This window comes from Phacochoerus africanus, chromosome 1, assembly GCF_016906955.1.
Source record: "Phacochoerus africanus isolate WHEZ1 chromosome 1, ROS_Pafr_v1, whole genome shotgun sequence".
NCBI classification, from domain to species: domain Eukaryota; kingdom Metazoa; phylum Chordata; class Mammalia; order Artiodactyla; family Suidae; genus Phacochoerus; species Phacochoerus africanus.
This window is the reverse complement of record NC_062544.1, coordinates 287,753,378-287,773,752: the sequence shown is the minus strand read 5'-3', so window position 1 is coordinate 287,773,752 and position 20,375 is coordinate 287,753,378. Positions and strand designations below refer to the sequence as shown.

At 59.1% G+C, this 20,375-nt stretch overlaps 1 protein-coding gene across 12 annotated transcripts in view; it reads right to left on the bottom strand.

The window, feature by feature from the left end:
• Positions 1-20,375, bottom strand: part of ADARB1 (adenosine deaminase RNA specific B1) — a 108,979-nt gene that overhangs the window by 15,490 nt on the left and 73,114 nt on the right. For 10 of the 12 annotated variants that reach the window (XM_047798098.1, XM_047798131.1, XM_047798096.1 and 7 more), the window contains 5 exons: positions 17,547-17,661; positions 15,620-15,788; positions 14,753-14,901; positions 13,350-13,518; positions 2,922-3,103 (listed from right to left, as the gene is read on the bottom strand). In XM_047798098.1, coding sequence (XP_047654054.1) covers positions 2,922-3,103; positions 13,350-13,518; positions 14,753-14,901; positions 15,620-15,788; positions 17,547-17,661 — 784 coding nt within the window. Of the gene's footprint in view, positions 1-2,367; positions 2,461-2,921; positions 3,104-13,349; positions 13,519-14,752; positions 14,902-15,619; positions 15,789-17,546; positions 17,662-20,375 lie in introns of all 12 variants that reach the window. The other 2 variants (XM_047798122.1, XM_047798114.1) reach the window with 2 other exon arrangements.

The following is a 20,375-nucleotide window of genomic DNA, read 5'->3' as shown; positions in this document are numbered from 1 at the left end:
TCCAGGGAACCAAGGGGGCCTGACTCCTCCGTGGAGGACCCCAGGGCTGGGACGTCCAGTCTGCGGCTTGACCTGCTCACTCGCCAGGGCAGGCGTGCCCCCTGCACTCTCCCAGGGGCTCAGGGCCTGACCTGGAGCTCCTCTTCCCTTCCTACCACTTAACGTGAGTCTCCTTCTTGTAGCCGTGTGCACAGGACCTTCTGCCAGTTCCCACTAGGTTTCAGTGAGGATTGTTCCATGTGCAGGGGCGTTCTGGTGTGTTCGTGGGGTGGGAGCTGAGCTCCACATCCTCTGACTCCACCGTCCTGATCTCGTCCTCTGCCTGTTAAGTTTTCTGGCAGCGCTGGCAGTAGAACCAGCCCTGGGGGAAGTCTCACCCTGGAACCCCAGGCAGCCTGGCTGTCACCTGGCCGCTGGAGCCAGGGCCCCGGGACAGTCAAGCAATTTTCCTTCTTGAGACTACAGGATGCCTGGACAGCAGACTGGGCCAGTCGAGAAACTCAGACTCAGGGGCCGATGGAGGTGAATCAGAAGCCACAGCTGTCCTGAAGTTGCAGGTGCTGGGTGTGAACTAACCTGCAAAGGAGAAGCCGGAGAGCTGAGCAGGCCGGGCAAGAGCCTCACGTGGGCGCCCAGGTAGAGGCTCCCCACCGAGAAGGTCCTTCTCAAAGGAAATGACACTTTTTACAAGGAAACAAAATGAAACTCTTCTCGTTGAACCTTTACAACATTCTCAAAAACAGCCCATCACCAAAGCTTTGATTAAAGCCTCTGCCGACTTGCTCTGTCTCAGGCAATCCTGTTCCAGTGATGGCAGCCCTTCCCTGTGCTGCATTTCTGTCGTGTGGCCGCACCCTTTGGAAACCGCGGATCTCCTGCTGCTGTCACACGTCATTCTCTCCAACGTGGGGATGACTGCGGTTAACCGAGGTGGAGCCAGAACTACAGCAACGGCAGGAGCGGTTACACACATGCACACGCACCATGTGTGCGCAGCAGGGGCCGGGGAGGGAACCACCCCCGTCCCGGTCACTGGCTCACTGTGACGCCTGCTGGGACAGACCTCTGAGGGCTTCGCCCTGACCCCAAATTATTAAGACATCGACCCCCTCCGACTCCTCCTGTTGGACTCCTTTTGTCTGTGACGACACCGCCGTGGTCCCTGCCTTCGACACGGTCTGACCCTGCGCTCCGCTGCGGGAGGCACCCTGCCCGCCCCCAGCCCCGGCCCCCCCCCCATCCCCCGTCTCAAGGCACCTTTTCCAAAGCTACTTGCCTTGCCAACTGAACTCTCCTCCAGGAAGAACAACAAACCATCTCTCTTTCTGAAAAGTCCGACGTTTTGAAAGAGGCACTGACGGCAGTGTGACCACCCCCCCCTGGACACCGTGTTTCCTGACACCGGTGTCGGTCCCCGGAGTCGGCAGGATTCTAACCGGCTGGTCTGGAGCGCGGGCCCCGGTCCGGCCCATCACAGGCAGACGCGGGAATGACGGCACGGAGGCCGCCGACGGAGGCAGAGCCGCAGCCCGGCCCGCGGGAGGCCCCCCAGACTGGGGCAGGGCTTCCGGCGCGGGGGCTCAGAGGTGACTCAAGGGCAAGAAGAAGAGCGGAAGCTCCTGTTATTTATCAGCTCACATTTTGGACAAATACACACGGTGCAGCGCCGACGGGAGTGCCGTCTCTCAATGTTTACAGAAGCAGCTGCACCTCCCGCGTGATACACAGCAGCACAACTGGCTTTGTAAGTGAGCTCTCCTTTCAACGCCTTCAAGCACTCCCAGAGCAACAGGGCCCCGTCTTTCCTGGTGGCAGTGGCGGATGCGACACTGCTCTGCACACCCCACGAGCACGCGTCCTCTACTAGTTCTGAGCACGCGTTTCTCACGCGATGTTTCCAGTGGCTCTGAAGAGAAAGGACAAGTGACAGCTGCAATGAAACAGCTCCTCCCTCAAACGCAGGCTATGGAGACAGACGGGGAGAAGCATTCTCCGACTCATGAGAAATCCACGCACCGGCACACGCCCAAGACACTTGTCTCGCGTCTCCCAGTGGGGGTGCAGTGCGTGCGGGCGCCACAGTTTCGACTGACCCCCATCAAGTGTGATCAGCCTGTTTTCCTCCTTAAAAGGCCGCGGCTAAGGTTAGAGAGCTGTGAAATCCGACCCGAAGCCCCCTCTGCTCCACTGCTGGTCATGTGCGCGTCTCCGAAGCACGCGTCCACACGGGGCTCCGGGTCCTTCCTTGGTTGGTTAGAGAGGCCACGGCAAAACACACACCCCGGAGGGGCCGTCAGTTCAGGGTTATGGTTTTAGTGCTGAGCTTTAAAACGAGGTGCAGCGGCATTCCCAAAAGGCTAAAAATACCTTAACTGTGTCCTTTTAAGGAAAGGTGAACTGAGAAGTTAGGAACCTTGGATTCAAAAGCTCTCGTTCCCTTTACTGTTGGCCACTGACACTCTAGAAGAGAAACAAACAACCAGTGACGCAGGGCGCCCTGGGCGGGGCGAGGCCCTCGGGGACATCGCGGCTTGTCCCGCACACACAGCACCGGCACTGACCTCGGGACGGCGGCCGGGCCTGCGGCGCCGGCCCCGCCTGCAGAGCTCAGCCCCGCGGGGACACAGCCGCGTGGCCCGGCCCGGCCCAGCCCAGCCTCGGGCACCTGGGAGCCCCCCCCCCCCCCCCCCCCCCCCCCCCCAGACAGGACTCGGCGCCTGGCCTCAGGCGGAAGGAAAGCGCGGGTGCCGCGTCTGCGCGCCGTCAACCCACGGGCAAGGCTCCAACTGGCAGCAGCGTCCTCCCCAGGCCCGACCCCGAGCCCACGGCCACGGAGCAGCTGCTCGCGGCTTTACCCCTAAGACTCGGACGTGGCAAAGCCAAGTCCATGCAGCGAGGAGACGGGCTCCCGAGATACTTGCCGCTGAGCAGAGGCTTGTTGAGCGAGTAGAGGGGCGGCAGGGCCTCGATGTTGGAGATGCGCTGATACATGGCTCTGGAGAGGTGGTCCCCGTGGTACAGGCTGCCCAGGATGATGCTGGAGAAGTAAACCGGCTCCACGAAGATGCTGAGCAAGGAGCCCTGGATGCCCACCACGTTCCACCTGGGGCAGAGGGACGGGCCTCTCAGGGGGGCTCGCCTCCCCGCCCAGCCCCCCCCCGCGGCCCACGCGGACGTGCGCCTGACGCTGCGCGGGGGTCAGCCAGGTACGGAGGACATAGCGGGCAGCATTTTAAAAGGAGAAACCCACTTAGAAATGAGTTTAAGCTGCAGCGATCTCTTGCCCTCGCGTTTCCCATGATGGCCCCTTTGCTGCGTGTGAATGAGCCACGTTTCTTGTGAAAAAAATCAAAAGGAAAAGTGAGTCTTTATTTTACTATTTCCTAGCAGTAAAAACTGCAGTTCTAACCCTGGAGACGGATCCGTCCCCGAGCCCTGGGGAGAGCAGCGCCAGCTCCACACCTGCCCGCAGGCAGGGGCCGTGGGGACGGCGCCTGATCCTACACTCGGCTGGCATCTGTGATGCCAACGCTTTGTGTCACCAACCCTCCAGGTGGGGTTTATCCACACTGAGGCAGACCCCACCCCACAGACACGCCACTGCTCGGAGCCCTACGAGCAGCAGGAGCGGCCTCCGCGGCGCCCACGGTGCTGGCCACACGCTCCCAGAGCCAGCGGGCCATTCAGGCGGGGGACAAGCAGTGAAAAGGCAACAGGAGAATCGGGAATTAAAAACCAAGCTGGAATTGACTCACGGGAGAGCAGGGTTCTGAGAGCAAGGGTGTAGGCCGACTCCAGCATGGTTCCCAGGTACGCGGCGGGCAGGCAGGCCCAGCCACAGAGGGCAGCGGGGGCACCTGGAGGCCCTGCGCCCGAGGGCACCCCAACACAGTGGAAGTGTCTCTGCCTGGGAGCCCACCAGGCCTGCAGTTCAGGTCGGCAGGGAAGAGGCCGCGGGGTGAACTGGGGACAGCACAGTATATAGCACAGGTCAGAGGCATGTGGGGATGGGGGCTGAGGCTGGTGGCCGGGTCTGGACAGGACCGTGGGCGTGCAAGAGGCCAGGCCCAGGCTCTGTCCTTGCCCTGCCCGTGTCCACTCTCACTGGCTCCCGGCTCTACCTCGGTGGCACCCATGGTGGTATTTCTGGCCCCTGGGGGATGGGAAGGTGGTGCCAGGCGGGTCAGCACTAGTCCACAGGGCAGTGGTGCAGCCCAGGCTCCTGGCCTACCCAGCGGGCCCTGCGGCTCAGGCCAAACCCCTGGGACCATGCCCACCTCCCTGACTGATCCACCAGCAGCCAGCGGCCAGCAAACCTGCAGGATCTCCTTTCAGAGTACATCGGGGGCTGCTGCTCCCCCTCCCCACGGACTCTGCCAGTTGCCCCCCACTGGTGTCATCATCCTTCTCCCAAGGGGAACTCGTGACCATGTCCCCACCCCCAGGGGCCCATCCTGGACAGCAGCCACCTGACCTGTGGAAACACAGGCCAGGTCACTCCAGGCCACTCCTTAGCGCAAAAGCGCCAACATGCTCCACCCTCACCCCAGAAAATGCCATCATTCCAGTGCCTGCAGCCTGTCTGGCCTGGTATCTCCTCCCTCACTGCCCCCCCCCACCCCCTGCCCCCGCTGGGCCCCAGCTCTTCCCTTCCTGCAGGGCCTCTGCCTTCAACCCTCTGCCTGGAGCAGGATCCCCACCCCTGTCTTGGCAGAAAGTCCCCTCGCTGGGCCCTCCCTAAGCTGCCACCTGAGCCCACCTGGTCGCACCTGCCACTGCCCCCCCCCCCCCCGACCCCTGTATGCATGCTCCACGCAGGAAGGGGTCTAATTCACTGGAACACTCCAGCACTGAAACTGCTACCTGTATGAACAGATCAAGAAATAAGTGCTGAAGGGACAAGTCCTGCTTCCTACAACCTGTGCCCCCCAACCTCTAAAAAGGAAATTAAAACAGGTTTTCCTACCTAGCCAGACAAGGCAGGAAATGCCTCCGGCTTACAAAAACTGCCGGGCCCCCTTTCCTACTTAAGTCAGAAGCCAGCAGGAGGGTTAGACAGCGAGGGCGGCTTCCCTGAGCACACCTGCACACTGCAGGGGCCTCAGCGGAGGATGGCTCTGGGAGGCCCGCCAAGGAGCCTCACGGAGAACAGCCAGGGGCAGACTCCACAGGAGGAAAAGGGTAGGGTGTGCCCACGCAGCCCACCAGCCGGCAAACTCTGAGGGCTGGAAACCGGCAGAGGTGGTGCCAGGCCCGACTCTGTGACCAGGGGTGGCGCAGGTGCAGGGCCCACCTCACAGGCCCCAGGTGCCTGCACAGGGCCTCCGGCTCTCTCACCTTCAGAGCGCGGTCCTGCTGCCTCGTGTCCTGACTCGGTGCCCCCCACCCGCGACCCTGGTGCACACCCGAGGCTCCCTCTCACTGCACAGCTGGCCCTCCTGGACCAAGGGTGAGGGAGGCGGACCCCTGAGTTCTGAACAGCCAGGCTGCTGTCCTCAGGAGGGCAGTCTCTGTGAGGCCTGAGCACAGGCCTCGGTCATCCGAGCTGAGACCCTCCCCACAGTGGCCCCTTCTCAGCCCTGTGCCCACACAGCTCCTGGTCAGCTGCGCCCCCGCTGTGCAGAGCTCACTGCCCTCCCCACCAGAGCCACCCTGGCCCCACCCCTGAGCCTGCCCGTGCCCTCGCCCCCTGCCTGGAACATCTGTCCCTTCCGGCATTGGCCCCATGCCTTTCCCTGGGGACAGAAGAGCTCACAGCAGGGACAGGGGTCATTTGTAGGTGTGATGTTGAACAAGACGCCCCCTGCACTGGTCTTTGCTAACGCGGAGACTCTGGAGGAGGGGCTGGTCTCCAGGGAACCAACTATAGGACTGGGGGGGGGCAGGGGCTGAGTCAGGAATCAAAGACCTAGGATTTAGTCCATCTGCACGGAGGCCCCCAAGGACCGGGCTGGGAGCCCACCCCTCTCCCGCACACCCCTCCACCTGGCCCTTCCCCAGCTGTATCCTCCACCCGAAGGGAAGGGAAGGGAAGGGAGCAGCCTTCCTGAGCCCAGGGAGGGCCACGGACCCTCCACCTCCAGCCAGGTCGGGGGACTTGGGGCGCCCAGTTCTGAACGGGCAGCCTCGGGCAGCCTCGAGGGTGGGGCTGGGCCTTGCCCCCGGGGTCTGCGCTAACTCTGGGGCAGGGCCGAGGGGAGGGAGGAGGGGCGGGCTGGGCACTTGCCCCCACGATGTCCCTTCCAGGAGCCCCTTCCTTCCTCCCTCTGGCCCCCTGTCACAGGGGAAGGCGCAGGCCCCGCGGCAGTGCATGCAGAGCTCTGACCTACGGGCCTGGTGCCCCCCCCCGCTCAGCCAGAGGGACGCCCCCACGCCCCCACCCCCCGCAAAGGCCCCTCCAGTCACCGCCTCTCAACCGCTGAGCCGGAGGGATTATCTTGGTGACCCTTCGGGTGCTGAGACTGAGGCCGGCGGGGGATGGGCCCTGGGGCTGAGAACAGCAGGCCTGGCGGCTCTGAGCGGCGCTCTGCTGGAGTAAAGGCAAGATGACCAGGCCCATCCCTGCGGGGCCAAGGAGCGCGCCCCAGGTACACGTGCGCAGTAGGGCTCCCAGCGGCCAGGAGGGGGCGCCCGGCCACAGTGAGTCCTGACGCCAGCACCCCAGAACCCTCGGCCCCGGAACCCTCTTGGCCAGAGGCGCGCACGCAGATGGCGGAGGGGCCGGGGTCCAGGCAGCTGTGCGAGATGCCACGAGATGATCGGCCAAGGGACCCCGAGGCGGGGGGACTGTCCATAGGCGTGGCCGAGGCCGCTCGCTCACTTCCTCCTCCTGGCTCAGGGGAGACGCCCACGCCGGCGCTGCTCTCCAGGGCGTCGCTGCTTTGCTCCGTCTCCCTGCGCTCTGCGTCCCTCGCGCTGCTGCGACCCTACCAGCACGCTTTGGGCCTGCTTTCACAGTCTTTGCCTCCGGGAAACGTTCTTGCTCTCAACAGGGGCAGCAAGCAGGGCCATCGGCTTTCGGGCTCCAGCTGCTCCAGTGACTAGGATTCCTGGTTTTCACCCAGGCTGCCCAGGTTCAATTCCGGAGCGGAGAATTAAAATTCCATCTCAAGCCATCACTCACTGCTGTCTCTCTGAAATCAGTGGGAGGCAGACTCTCTTTTCCCAGCATGTAGTTTTGCTTTCTGGTATATCTACGGGGCTTTTGGTAAATACGTTTTAAAGTTGCAATATGGTCAAATTTATTCACATTTTTCTTTATGACTTGGGCTTTCTGAGCGCTGTTTAAGAAACCTGCTCAAGCGGGGGCCACCGCCCCCACAGGGCACGAGCTTCAGACCTGGGCCCTTAGCTGCAGGAAGATTCAGTTCTCTGCGCTCACAGCCCTGGCACCAGGATGGATGCCGGCCTGGTCACCTCTCCGGAGTCCCACACAGGACGGACACAGCCCCGCCTTCCTCCTTCTGAGCAGGGAGCCTCCGTTCTACTCCAGACAGCAGCGTGGGGCCCGGCCACCCCTCCCCTCGGCTCCTCTGCAGTGAGACGTGGCCCCAGGCCAGGTTCCAGGTGGGGACACACAGCTGCCCCCAAGCCTGAGCCTCTGGAAGCCTGCCGCTGTCCCCCCGCCCCCCAGCTGCTGGGGGATCGGCCACCTCTGGGCACCGTGAAGCCCCTCAGGACAGGAGATGTGGTGCGGGAAGGCGGGACCTGGCCTCGGGTGCAGGGACCCACCAAGCAGCCCTGCAGGACTTATTTCAGAGCTCGGTTTCCCATGACAGAAAATCCACTTCTGTCTAGTTACCGTTTCCTCTTCCCACAGGCGACCCCGCCAGGTACCTGGCGAACTGCACGTCTGTGCCGCAGACCTGCTGGACCGGCGTGCCGCGCACACGCCCGTGCCCCTTTCCAGGTTGGCACCGTGCTATCTGCTGGCACTTTCTCCCCTCAGATGCTGGGATTCATTTGCAAGGGCTACAAAAAATGATGGGATTTTGACTAAATTACATTAAAGTTAGAGATTTGGGGAAAAAGCTGATCGGACTAATAAAAGTCCTATCGGATTTGGTGTCTGCATGAATGAGTTTATAACTGAAGGTGGCTTGTCACTGTGCTTTCCTCCCTTGTCTGCCTTGGGGACACAGGGAGCAGGAGCCCCACAGAAGGAGCTGCCTTTCTTCCTGTGTCTCCGGTCTCTAGAAGCAACGATATAAACAGGGGCCGCTCCCTGCTCCCCGCCAAGGCGACTCTGGAGAAGGCCGCCCGGGAGGAGGCACTGCTTCCTTTGCTAACCAGCCACTCTGCCGTCTTCGATTTTCTTCAATTTCTTTCTTTCTTGGAAGTGGGAGGTGCCGTGGTTGCATTTTTTTTTACCGGCTAGAATGCCACTGACGTTTTTCTCCCTAGGCTTGAGTCCGAGTTAGGAATGTGCATTTCTCTAAAGCGTTTTCCTTCTCGGCTTTAGAGCATCGGGGACGAAGTTGCCTCTAACTGCCACGCCACCTGAGCACACTTCCGTCTCCGCTGCAGCCCTGAGCTCCCTCTTTGCTTCTGCTCTGGACTGACGGCACCTTCCACCTGCGTCTTCACCCGAGTTCTGCCGACGGCATCATCCTTCTCAAGGAAGCAGCACTTTCTGCGCGCTGTTCACCTCTGCTGCCTTCAAAAGCAACCTCTGTTCTCCGTCGTGTCCTCTTTCCGCTTGTTTGGATTTACTCTGTTTAGACTCTTTCTGGGGCACCCTGTCATTTACTTAAGGGTTTTCTGATGCCCACTGCTGCTGCTTCTTCTGTGAGATGCCGAGGGGTAGGTGACCCACGGGACCCTGCCCGCAGCTAAAGCACGCGCTTAGTGAGCCACGACATGTGCACAGAGCCCGAGACCACGGCAACTCCAGGCCTTCCCCGGGTCCCCTCCCGCTCCGCCCCCGCCCCCAGGGAGCCACGACGGCTTTCTGCCACCGTGAGGGCGTCTGCACTTCCCGGACGTTTATATAAATGGAATCCCACGGCAAGTACTCTTTTTGGCCTGATGTCTTGTACTCTGCACACTTAGAGTGCGTCTGAGAAACAAAATCTTGCCTGCGTACCCGTGAGCAAAGGCTGTCAGAGTCAACAGTGGCGGCAGCACCTCCGAGGATGAGCGCTCGGGAGGGACACCAAGAACCCCTGCCCTTTAGCAGCCGTCAGACTGCAGCCACTCCCGCCGTGAGCCCCGAGGACGCGGAAAGCCAGCACCCAGCCCCGGAGAGCTGCGGTGCCCCCAGAGGAACGGCTGCAGCAAGCCCAGCCCACGGCACCTTCGCATTTGTGGGAGAGCGCTGACGTCCTTCACTTGGGATGTCGGGTTCCTTTCACTAACAGCCCCTCGCGCTCCTACCGCCTCCCCTTTGCAGCAAAACGCCTGCCCGGCATCCCGTCTCCGCCTCGCCTCCTGGGAGCAGTTTTCTCCAGGGGACCTGAGATGCCGCCTCCCCGGCTTAAGTCCTCATTTTGCCCCAAATAAAACTCAACTCACAGCGCTCACGTTGTGCCTTTTTTTAAGCTGACAGCCGTGGGGGCCACAAAGGGACCCAGAGCAGACGTCTCTCCTTCACCTCGACTCTGTGAGGCCCCGAGCCTGGGTACCAGCAGAGAGTCCGGGCAACTGTGGCCGACTCTCTCCTGGTTCCTGGCTGTCCTACACTGGTTGGTGATCCGGAGTTTTGTTTGGTGGTGTGTGACAGGTGAAAGATACTGGGCGGGGGGCGGGGGGCGGGGGGGGGGGGTGAAAGATACCAGGGTTGGCTCAGGTGAACGAGGCTGAGTGGTCTGGGCTGAGTGTTCAGGTAAGAGGCTGATCTGGTGCTCTTCCTCAGTTTGGCTGTCTGAACAGAATTTGTCAGGATAGAAATAAAGGCATTACGGGAGACGGTGTGTTCCCCAGAAAAGGGACGAAACGCCTCCCGTTTGGTTACGGCTTTCACAGGCGGCTGAGAAATTTACGAGCGTGGTGGAGGCCGTGTCCTCGTGCCGTGCAGGGGTCCCCAGGGAAACCCACTTTTTAATTAAAAGTCTGCCCAGCTGGAGGCGTGAAGAAGAGCTGGCCACTCCGCGATCTGAGCACCCGCGGTAGCCTGACCACCAGGAGAGCTGAGAGGGGGCTGAAGCAACTCTGGGGCAAAAACCGAGAGGAGTTCAGCTCTCCAGCAGCGCGCTGGCTCACCCCACAATTTCATTAGTAACCTCGATCCCAAATTCCACTCGAAGTGGGAAACAGTCTCTCAAACAGAGAAAGAAGGGGCGACAGAAAAGCAGCCTCTGACGAACACCCCGCCTGATTCACGGAGCGTATGTTCAGAGCTCGTGGGTCCAAGCACGGAAATGGGAATTCGAGGCAGTCTCGCCCCAAGAAGGAGGGCTCTTCGTTGCCTGTGCAGTTAAGCCTAAAAAGCCGCTTTAAAAAAGCACCTCTTCGGAATTTAAACAAAGGCCTTCCGGGGGCTTGCATTTCTCTCCCCTGTCCTCGCAGGGCACACGGCACGTGTGTGTACGTGTGTGCGCATCTGGAAAACCTCATCCCTGCCACGTGCTACTTTTGACAGTAAACTCTCGGCCTTGTACTGTGGTAACACGCTCCCTGACTCTCATGGGGAAGCCTCTGCATCTTATTCGTTTAAATCGCTATTAATATATATTTTGTTGGTGGCCAAATGATGGGTCCTTTATACTGGAGAAACTTCTAAACTGGTAAATGTCCATAAAGTAGCCAAAGAAATAAAAAGAAAAAAATACGTAAACTCAATGAATGGGTAAATTTTTAGAGTGCTCTCATTACACAGCTGTTTTATTGGTACCTATAAAGCAAAAGTCAAATTAAAGGTAGAAAAAAGAAATATGCCTGTGAACCTCCTTACTTTGAATCAAAGAAAAACCGGTTTGGGAAGCTCATCTGTAGTCTAGCTGCCCTCAATGGGTCTTACCGATGTGAATAAAAACATCGGGAAAATCAGTGTTAACAGGGAAAAAACCTGTAAGGAAAGCCGAGATATTTTTTCCAACAAGGTAGAAATTTTAAAAAGGATTTATCTGAAATGAATAAAGGAATCTTCAGATTGCTATTTAAAATGGGCTAAATAAAAAGGACATGAATGGGACTAAAACCCAAGGTTTTGCTGTTACACCACCTGAGATTAAAAGGGCCAAAAGGGACCCCCTGCTGGTCGGCCACATTAACAGCCAAACCTGTCCCACTCTGTTTATCCCAGTTTTAAAAATATGTATTTAAGGGACTGGAAACAAAGTTTACATGGAAAACACCTGGTCAGCACCTATTTGGAGCAATGGTCAGGCCAAGGGCCTGCGTCCCTGGACACAAACCCTCTTGAGACCCCAGAGCCTTTTACAGAAAAAGAAACAAAGTGGACGAGGAATAAAAGGAGACTTCTAGAATCCCTCTGATAAGATCAAAACTTGTTGACAGGATCCCAGTGAAAGCTCGCAGTGACAGAAGTTGAGATGAAAGGGTCTAAAATCAACATGTGCAAATGCCCTTTATGTCAAACCGTTACATCATGTCTGTTTAATTAGATCAGACGACGGGGGAACAGGAGCAGGACGGCTGGGGCACAGGGCGGCAGCCCTTGAACTGCGCAGACACTGCCAGCTGGCTTCAACGCGACAGTGCTGGTCCGTGCCCAGCCCCGGGGTCAGAGCCGGGCACTGGGGCGCTGAGCAGGCCAGACTGCAACCTCAGCGTCCGAGGATGTGCCTGTACCCCCTCCCCCGCTTCCCGGGCGATGAGCAACGTGCCGTATCTTCTCATGTGCTTATTTGAGGTCTTTTTGGGTGACGTGTCCATTAAAACATTTTATCAATTTAAAATTGGTTTTCCCCCTTGTTGGGCTTGGAAGGTCTTTATATATTGCGGATTCTGGTCCTTTATCAGATATACGATTTGGAAACATATTCTTCCAGTTGGTGACTTTATTTCTCACTCTTTTCACTTTCTTTCAAAAACTAATTTTTAATTTGATGAAATTCGGTTTTGTTTTCTTCTTAGGGCTGCACCTGTGGCATATGGAAGTTCCCAGGCTAGGGGTGAACTGGAGCTGCAGCTGAGGCCTACGCCACGGCCATAGCAATGCAGGATCTGAGCTGCATCTGCAACCTACACCACAGCTCACGGCCACGCCAGATCCTCAAGTGAGGCCAGGGATGGAGCGAGGCCAGGGATTGAACCCGCGTCATCACAGACACTATGTTGGGTTCTTAACCCACTGAGCCACAAGCGGAACTCCTGGTGAAGCCCACTTTCTCGTTTTTCCTTTGATGGTGTTCTGCCTAAGAAACCATCTGCTCCGCATGCGGGACCCTCCGGTTTGGCGCTGGAACTCTTACATTTAGGTCTATGGCACATTTCGAGCTAATTTTTGCGTGTGGTGCAAACGATGAAGTTCATCTGTCTGGTTTTACGCAGGAGTATCCACTTGTCCCCGCACCATTTTGAGACTGTAGGGAAGGGGACAGGGCGCACCTTTAACAGAACGACATAGCCAGTGGGGACAGGACACAAACTGGTTAGAACTGACCACCCAACACGGCGGAAGGCTGGTGTTCCTGCGGGCTTTGAGCCCCACCACCGCTTCCCACTGCGACACATTAGCATCTAAAGGACGTGTCCCCAGGCTGACCAGAAAAGGCCGAAAAGTGGGCAGTGATCCAATTCCTGGAACCCCCCCGCCAACAGCTGGAATAACCCTCCCACCCTCCTTCACCTGTGAAATCACCCAGCCCCTAAAAACTAACCACCTGGTACCCAGGGCCTCGGGCCCTCTGAGATGCATCTCCCTGAACAAAGCTGCCTTCACTCCACTCTGGCTCCCTCTTGAGTTCCCTCCTGCGTGAAGCCCAGGACAGTCACTTGGTGGCCCTTCCCTCACCTGAGACCTGGGGTGTGACCATCCCCTCGAGCCCCATTTTCCTGCCACCATTTGTAAAAACAGACTACGCTTTCTCCACCGAATTGGCTTTGAACCTTGATCAAAAATCAAGGTGACCAGCAATGAATGAGTTGAGTTTGAAGTTCAAAACACAGTGCCATTTACGTGAACACCCCTGAGATGAACTGTGGAGGTAGCAATCTAACGGAATAGGCGCATGACCTGGACGAGGAAAACTACAAGCTGACCAAAGCAGCAAAGAACTGAACAAATGGAGAGACAGTCCAGGCTCACGGGCAGGAAGCCTCACCACTGCGGCTGGAAAGGGCCGCCCCGGGCGGGGGGCGGGGCGTCCGGCCTGGGGGCGGGGCGTCTGGCCGGGGGGCGGGGCGTCCGGCGGGGGGCGGGGCGGCCGGCCGGGGGCGGGGCTCACCTTGCCATCTTGTCGCTGCAGGACATGGTGAGCAGCCGCTCCCCCTGCAGCACGCCGTCCCACGTCTGGATGCTGGCATTGGCGCGCACCGGGATGGTCCCCTCTCCCGACTCTATCTTGGTCCGCAGCTGGCCTCGGGCTTTGCGATTCGGATGCCTGTCTGCTGGTTCTGAGAGAGAAACACAGGCTGAGACGCTCTGGGCTCGACCGGCGACCTACCCGACGCGATCGACTCCCCGGGCAGGTCTCACCGACGGGTGCGCAGGTTTATTCCGCACGCACAGAGGACGTGTGTACAACGTGAGTGTATAAAACACAACACAGATCCATGAAAGTGCGCTCCTTCCGGGCTGGGCAAAAAGGGGCTCCCTTTTAACCAAAACCATTTCTATCACTAGAAAGGAGCTGAAGCAGACAGGACAAAATACCAGTATTTGCTAATTCTAGGTTTTGGATATTTGGGTGTTTTACCGTATTTCTTTCCTGTACACTTAAATTTTCAAAAATAAGTCTATAGGGGAGTTCCTGCCATAGCACAGTGGGTTAAGAATCTGACTGTGGCAGCCCAGGTCGCTGCGGAGAGCAAGTTCGATTCCTGGCCTGGCACAGTGGGTAAAGGATCTGGCGTTGCCGCAGCTACGTCATAGGCCGCAGCCTCAGCTCAGATTCAGTCCCTGGATTCCATATGCCCTGGGTGCGGCCTTAAAAAAAAAAAGCTAATTAAAGATCACTTACTGAATCCATAGGGATGCAGACATAAACCCATAGGAAGCACTTGCAAACATCCAGAGTCATCCGGAGTATATGAGTGTGTGCTGACTTAAATTTTTTTTCTTATGTTTTAAAAATATTTAGCAATTTTCTACAGTGGCTATGTGTTGCTTTCATAATGAAGTAATGCAATCAAACGTTCTATTTGGAGTAAACCACGCTTAAGCTTGTGAGAAGGGATGTGATACAAATTACCACGAAACAGAAGCACCGACAAAATGAGAGCAAAGAAGGACGGAGGGAAACGTGGCGGCAGCAAGGCCTTTCACGACTGCACCTGCCTCTGGGATGCAGTCACACTCATTCAATCACGACGGGTCAGCAACTCGGGGGGAGACGTCCACTTCCAACAAAGGGACACACTCAAATCTGAAAGCTGAAAATAATTCTGACCTAGTATCTTCACCCTAATTTCTTAATCTATGAGAATCCACATTTTCGTTCATGAAAACTTTCAAATTATTGAGAAAAGGCATCTCGTGCTTTTATATATTCCTATCAGATCCACACTCGAGGTTGATATTCTTAAAAAAGAAGACAGGATATGGACGCTGGCTTATTCTCTGATCTGTGACAGGACACTCCCGAATCCGCCCAAGAGACCGCCGCCGGGGACGGGCCTGGCCTCGTACCTTCCAGGATGGGCTCGTGGGGTGAGAAGATCCTGGCGTCCCCGCAGGGGGAGGTGCTGATGTACAGATGGAACTGCACGTTCTCCTTCAGCCTGAAGCCTCCTCGCTCCGACGGCTCAAAGACAGATCTTTTCTTGCCGTCTCTGCTGCTGAAAGGAAGCAAGTTGCAAAAACACACTTGAAAGCTGTCCACGGTCAGAATTTAGTCTGTCCTAGTTTACGATGGTTTTCAACGGCCAGTACCTTCAACAGGGGAAGGTGAGCCTGAACAGCACTGTTTATTTTGTATACTTATGATAATTAACCCCGTTCTCAGCTGCTCACTCATGGGACACGTCATCCCCATTCGAGGGACTCTTTCTTCTCCTTACTGACGATTTCAAAACAGAAAGACCACCCATGGGAGACGGCTTCGTGATGGAAGCAGTCAGATACACAGTCAGCAGGTCTGGGGCCCAGTGACCAGGACAGAATGGACCGCCTCTGCCGGGAGTTTAGTTCTGTTGATGTTCGTCACGCGTGAAACAAAAGCTCATGGTCTGGAACACAGATGTGGCACCTGCGACATCATGTGAGCTGCGTGCACACGCCTGCGACTGCATACGAGCCGCGTGCACACGCCTGCGACTGCATACGAGCCGCGTGCACACGCCTGTGGCACCTGCGTGCGTTAGGGTTCAGCCACCTCTGTTCTACAGCAGGCGCATCACGGGGAAACGGGGCCCCGCCTCCTGGTTGTCAGCAAAGGCGCCAGGCTGAGAATTTTTCTCACTGTTACAAAGCAGTGAGAAGCTCTGCAGCCCACTCGGGTCGGAGGCAAATATTTGGAAACACAGCTTCCTCTCCTCCCGTACGGGTTAAACTTACTTTAGGTAAAGCTCCAGCTGCGTATAAAGAAACCGCAGCAAGGACCTGCGCGCTATTATCTCCGCGTGGCAGTCATTCAGCGCGAGGCCGCGATCGCTCATGTACTCGCCGTTGATACACTTGGTTCCCGTGGAAACACTTATCACCTTGGCGTCCTTAACGTCCGTGCCTGGAAAACAAGGGACAGCGTTCCTCACCACCCCGGGTCCCACGCGCCTCGCCGCCGGGGCTGGACCGCCCGCTGGGCGCTCGCCTGGCGACAGCTAGCTTCCTTGCTGGTCAGTGTGAAGGCTCTAAACTTAGGAAAGTCAGGTCCTCTGGGTGCCCGAGGCTGTTCCAACGGCCCCACTGGGTGCAGGTGGGCACAAGGTAAAGGTGGACGGAGGGGCCACTGCACTGGGGGGGGGGGGCCAGAGGAGGGCTGCCCTCAGCCAGGGGCCATCCGGGGGTTGTTCAGGGACCCCGTCACTGCTTTACTGCACTGGGGGTGAAACCGTCAGCCTGGGGCCTCCAGTGAGCCGTCCCTGATACACAGGTGTGCACAGACAGGTGTGCCAGGGCCTGGGGGGAGGGCACCACACGCCACCCCCACATGCTCCCTGGCCTCTCCTACCACCGTCTCCACTTCCCGGGCAGGGGACAGAGGCCCAGGGCCGTCCGCTGCTCTAGGATTAGAGCCAGGCCGCTGGGCGTCGGACCACATGCCACGGGCTGCCTTTGGGCGTGAACAGTGGCTCTGAGCATTTGGTCCCAAGAGCAACACACAGCGCCCCAGAGGCAACGTGGCACAGCGCCCCAGAGGCAACATGGCACAGCCCTTCAGAGGTGGCTGCACGCCGGCCAAACCAGCCATGGGCTGGCACGCTCCCACCACCGCAAGAGGCACAGAGCCCTGCCTAGGGGACCCCACCATCCCGAGGCGTTGTCAAGGTGACAGCAAGGAGATAGAGGCAGAAGTACAGGCAGCACACATGAGAATAAAAAAGGAAACTGAAGTTCAGGTTCAGCGTATGTGATCCTGCCTGTCGGCCCCTCTCGGCTGAGCCAAGGTCAAGACAGCACAGCTAGAAAGTCCACGGCTACAACAGCAGTCCTGCCTCTCGGGCATCCAGGGCGCACTGGCACTGAAGGTCACAGAGCTCTGCCCCGAACCTCACCTCAGGGTGAGGGGACAAGGCAGTCACCACAGGAGAACTACATGTTCCCTGCTGCTGGTGTAGACAGAGGAACCACCCCCGCTCCCCCCTCCCCCGGCCTTTGGTGTGGCTTCCTGCATGTGGCGTCAGGCTCGGCCGGCTGGGCCGAGCGGCTGCTCCAGGAAGGGCCGGCCACATGACAGCTCCAGAGAGCCCAGGGCAGCGGAGGGTGCTCCCACCTGGCCCAGGAGCCAGGCATGGCCGTGGCTGTGGGTTCCTGCTAAGGACCAATCCACGGAGAAGCTGCTGGAAGGGCTCCCTCCTGGGACAGGGGAACAGGATTCGGGCAGGGGTCTTTTCGCGGCTGGGAACTTACAGACAAGTTGAACCGGGCTTCTTCTGCCACTGCAAAGCGTGCTTTTCCCACCCGTGCCAGAGCTTCCTCGCTGCCCCATAAAAGGCCACGGACACGCCTCTGGCCACCGTGACATTAACCGGCACGCCTGCTTCCAGGTAGAGCAGGAGCTGGCGGGCCTCGCGCCGCTCTCCAGTGTGGACCACGTGAGACCGCAGGAGTCACGTATCAACACAGGGAGCGTTCTCCGAGTGAAACGCTCAGGCCAAAAAGATCAACTTTCGGGGCAGTGTTGGTGCAGGTCCCCTGTCTGCATGTGGTGGACGTTTTGAGGGCGAGAAGGGGTCTCTTGCTAGTGTCACGGATGTTTCTAGATTGAAAGCGTGTCACCTCTGCTTGGCAGGAAAACAGGCAGGCCCAGCACCAGCACGGTTACCTGTTGTCATGACGACTCCAGCAAGAACTTTCCTGCGCGCGTGAGGGGAGGCGAAGTTGTCCGTCAAGTCCCCAAACTTGTCCAGCACCAGGCGGGCCACGGCGTCGGCCAGCACCTGAGGACCAAGCAGGGGGTTAGCAGGCCCTTGGGGCCCCGTCCGGGTCCCCCCTCTGGAACCACGCAGGTCAGCCTTGGAAACGAGTGTGTTTGCGAGCACGGGTGTGGGGACGCGCCTGCACACACGCGTGCTCGCACTTCTTCCTCCAAAACGTTCCTTGGCGCCAGACCCAAGGCGCATGCACGGGTCTCTGCAGACAGGACAGAGCAGAGCCCGTGCACGAGGGCAACACCTGTGCAGGCGAGGCCTGGCCTCACTGAGGGGCCTTCCCCGGCCACTGCCTCCCGCCCCCTGGCTGCCGGGAGCCAAGCGAGCCATGTGGCCGTTCCGAGTGGCGAGATGATCACAGGAAGTGAGCCTGCGGGAGGGTCCGCGCGGGCTGGCAAGGCTGGGGCACGGCCTCGGGATGACACCCGGAGCTCCCTGCCCACCCCCCCCAGGCCTCTCCACGGGGTCTCAGGTAACTAGTGACCCTGCAGTTGCGCAGACACCAGCCTGCTGAGAGGCTCGTGGGCAGGTCTCCCTCAGCTGGAAAAGCGCTGGAAGGTACCAGACGCCGCACCCTCACAGGGAGCGTGGACCGCGAGTCTGAGCATGTCTATCGCTGCCTGCCCACGTCTCAGAAGCAAACACACCCGTGAGATTTTTGACCTGGTCCTCCTTTAATGACTTACGGGTCACCTTGGGCAGGTGGACCCTTGGCATTCGGGGAAATGAGGCCTCATGGGAGGCGTGTGTAAGGAGCCATGTTGAACCCACACCCTACCAGCTCACACCCATCGGGAGTCCCCACAGCTGACTGGAGCCCCCAGCGGCTCACACCTGTCTGGAGTCCCCACTGGATCACACCTGTCTGGAGTCCCCAGCGGCTCACACCTGTCCGGGGTCCCCAGCGGCTCACACCTGTCCGGGGTCCCCACTGGATCACACCTGTCCGGGGTCCCCAGTGGCTCACACCTGTCGGGATTTCCCAGCGGCTCACACCTGTCTGGAGTCCCCACTGGGTCACTCCTGTCTGGAGTCCCCAGCGGCTCACACCTGTCTGGAGTCCCCACTGGATCACACCTGTCCGGGGTCCCCAGCGGCTGACACCTGTCCGGGGTCCCCAGCGGCTGACACCTGTCCGGGGTCCCCAGCGGCTCACACCTGTCCGGGGTCCCCACTGGATCACACCTGTCTGGGGTCCCCAGTGGCTCACACCTGTCTGGAGTCCCCACTGGGTCACTCCTGTCTGGAGTCCCCAGCGGCTCACACCTGTCTGGAGTCCCCACAGGCTCACACCTGTCTGGATCCCCCAGCAGGGCCTTAATAAAATGTCCCCAAATGAACAGAAGAGTCACGCATCCTAAACGAGGACCCTCTGGGAAGAAGACGGTCATGAAGCTGTTTCCCCATCACTGCTCCACTGACGCCGAGACCTAGAAGACAGTGCACAAGGCCAGACACACGAGCGTGGACGGACAGCCCGGGGAGGGTCTGGGACCTCCCTGTGCACCTGGGCGGGCGCATGGGTGCCACCGGTGCGAGTGCAGGGAGCAGCGAGACTGCAGACAGAGAGACGGGATGTCAACAGCACCGAGGCGAGGGTTCAAGGAGGAGAGGCGCTCCAGGGGCAGAGGAGAAAGCAGGAGGCGGGGGCAGCAGGGAAACAAGTGTCTGTATCACAGAAGCTCAGTGCCGGCGTGGCTCCGATGGAGCCGGGCACCAGGGCACACGAGCACACGCGGCCCGGGGATGTCCCTCCCCCGCTCGAGGAGACTGTGCAGTGAGCAGCCCCACCAGGTCTGCAGCGGATGTGGCAGCAGAAGTGACACCCCGCGGCCCGCCACGACATGGAACAGGGGCCCCAGCACAAGGCTGGGCTCCGTGGGCAGCTCGGTCAGGCCACGTTCAACACATCCAGACAGAGAGCTCTGCACGCACCACTGGGCAACGTCGTCTGACTTCTAAACCCTCTGATGTCACATGAACACAGCAGAGACCAGAACCCTAAGACCAGGGACGGTCAATCCACGTCCCTCCAGGTCACTCCAGGAAGACAGCAGGACGCCTCAGCCTCCAGAAAGTGGGTTTGGAAGGAGCTCCCTCAGGGGGAGACGACGGAGTCTGGGAACGAAGCTGTAAGGACTGGCTCTCGGGAGGCCGCCTGCTGGGGGGCTCCGGGAGACACGCGGGGGCCACTGTGAGCAGGGGTGGGAGACGCAGCTCCCCCTCCCCAGACAGCCGGCCCTGGGCCAGCGGTCCAGCTGGGCCCGGCTGAGGGCACCCTGAAGCTGGACTCCAGCGCCCCTCCTAGCACGGCTCCTTGCCACCCCCAAGCCAGGGCCTCCGGTCTCTGCGCCACCAGAGACCAGAGCCAGGGCAGGGCAGGTGGCCAGGGCGCCTGTGCATGCACACACACGGGCGCACGCATGCACGGGCGCACACACACACCCTCGCACACACGGCCACACCCTCGCACACCCTTGCACACACAGGCACAGGCACACACGTACACACACACAGGCACAGCTGCCACCCGCCGCCCCAGCACAGCGGGCCACGTGGAACCCACGCAACTGGATTCGTGGCATATTCCACACAGTTCTACTGGTCTCTGTGTGGCTGCTGATGGTAAAAGGGAAGGCAGGCCATGGCCGGTCCGTGCGACCTCGGGCTGCGGTGCTGCAGCCAAAGTAAACCTGAAAATAAAACTCTCTTGGGAAGCAGCG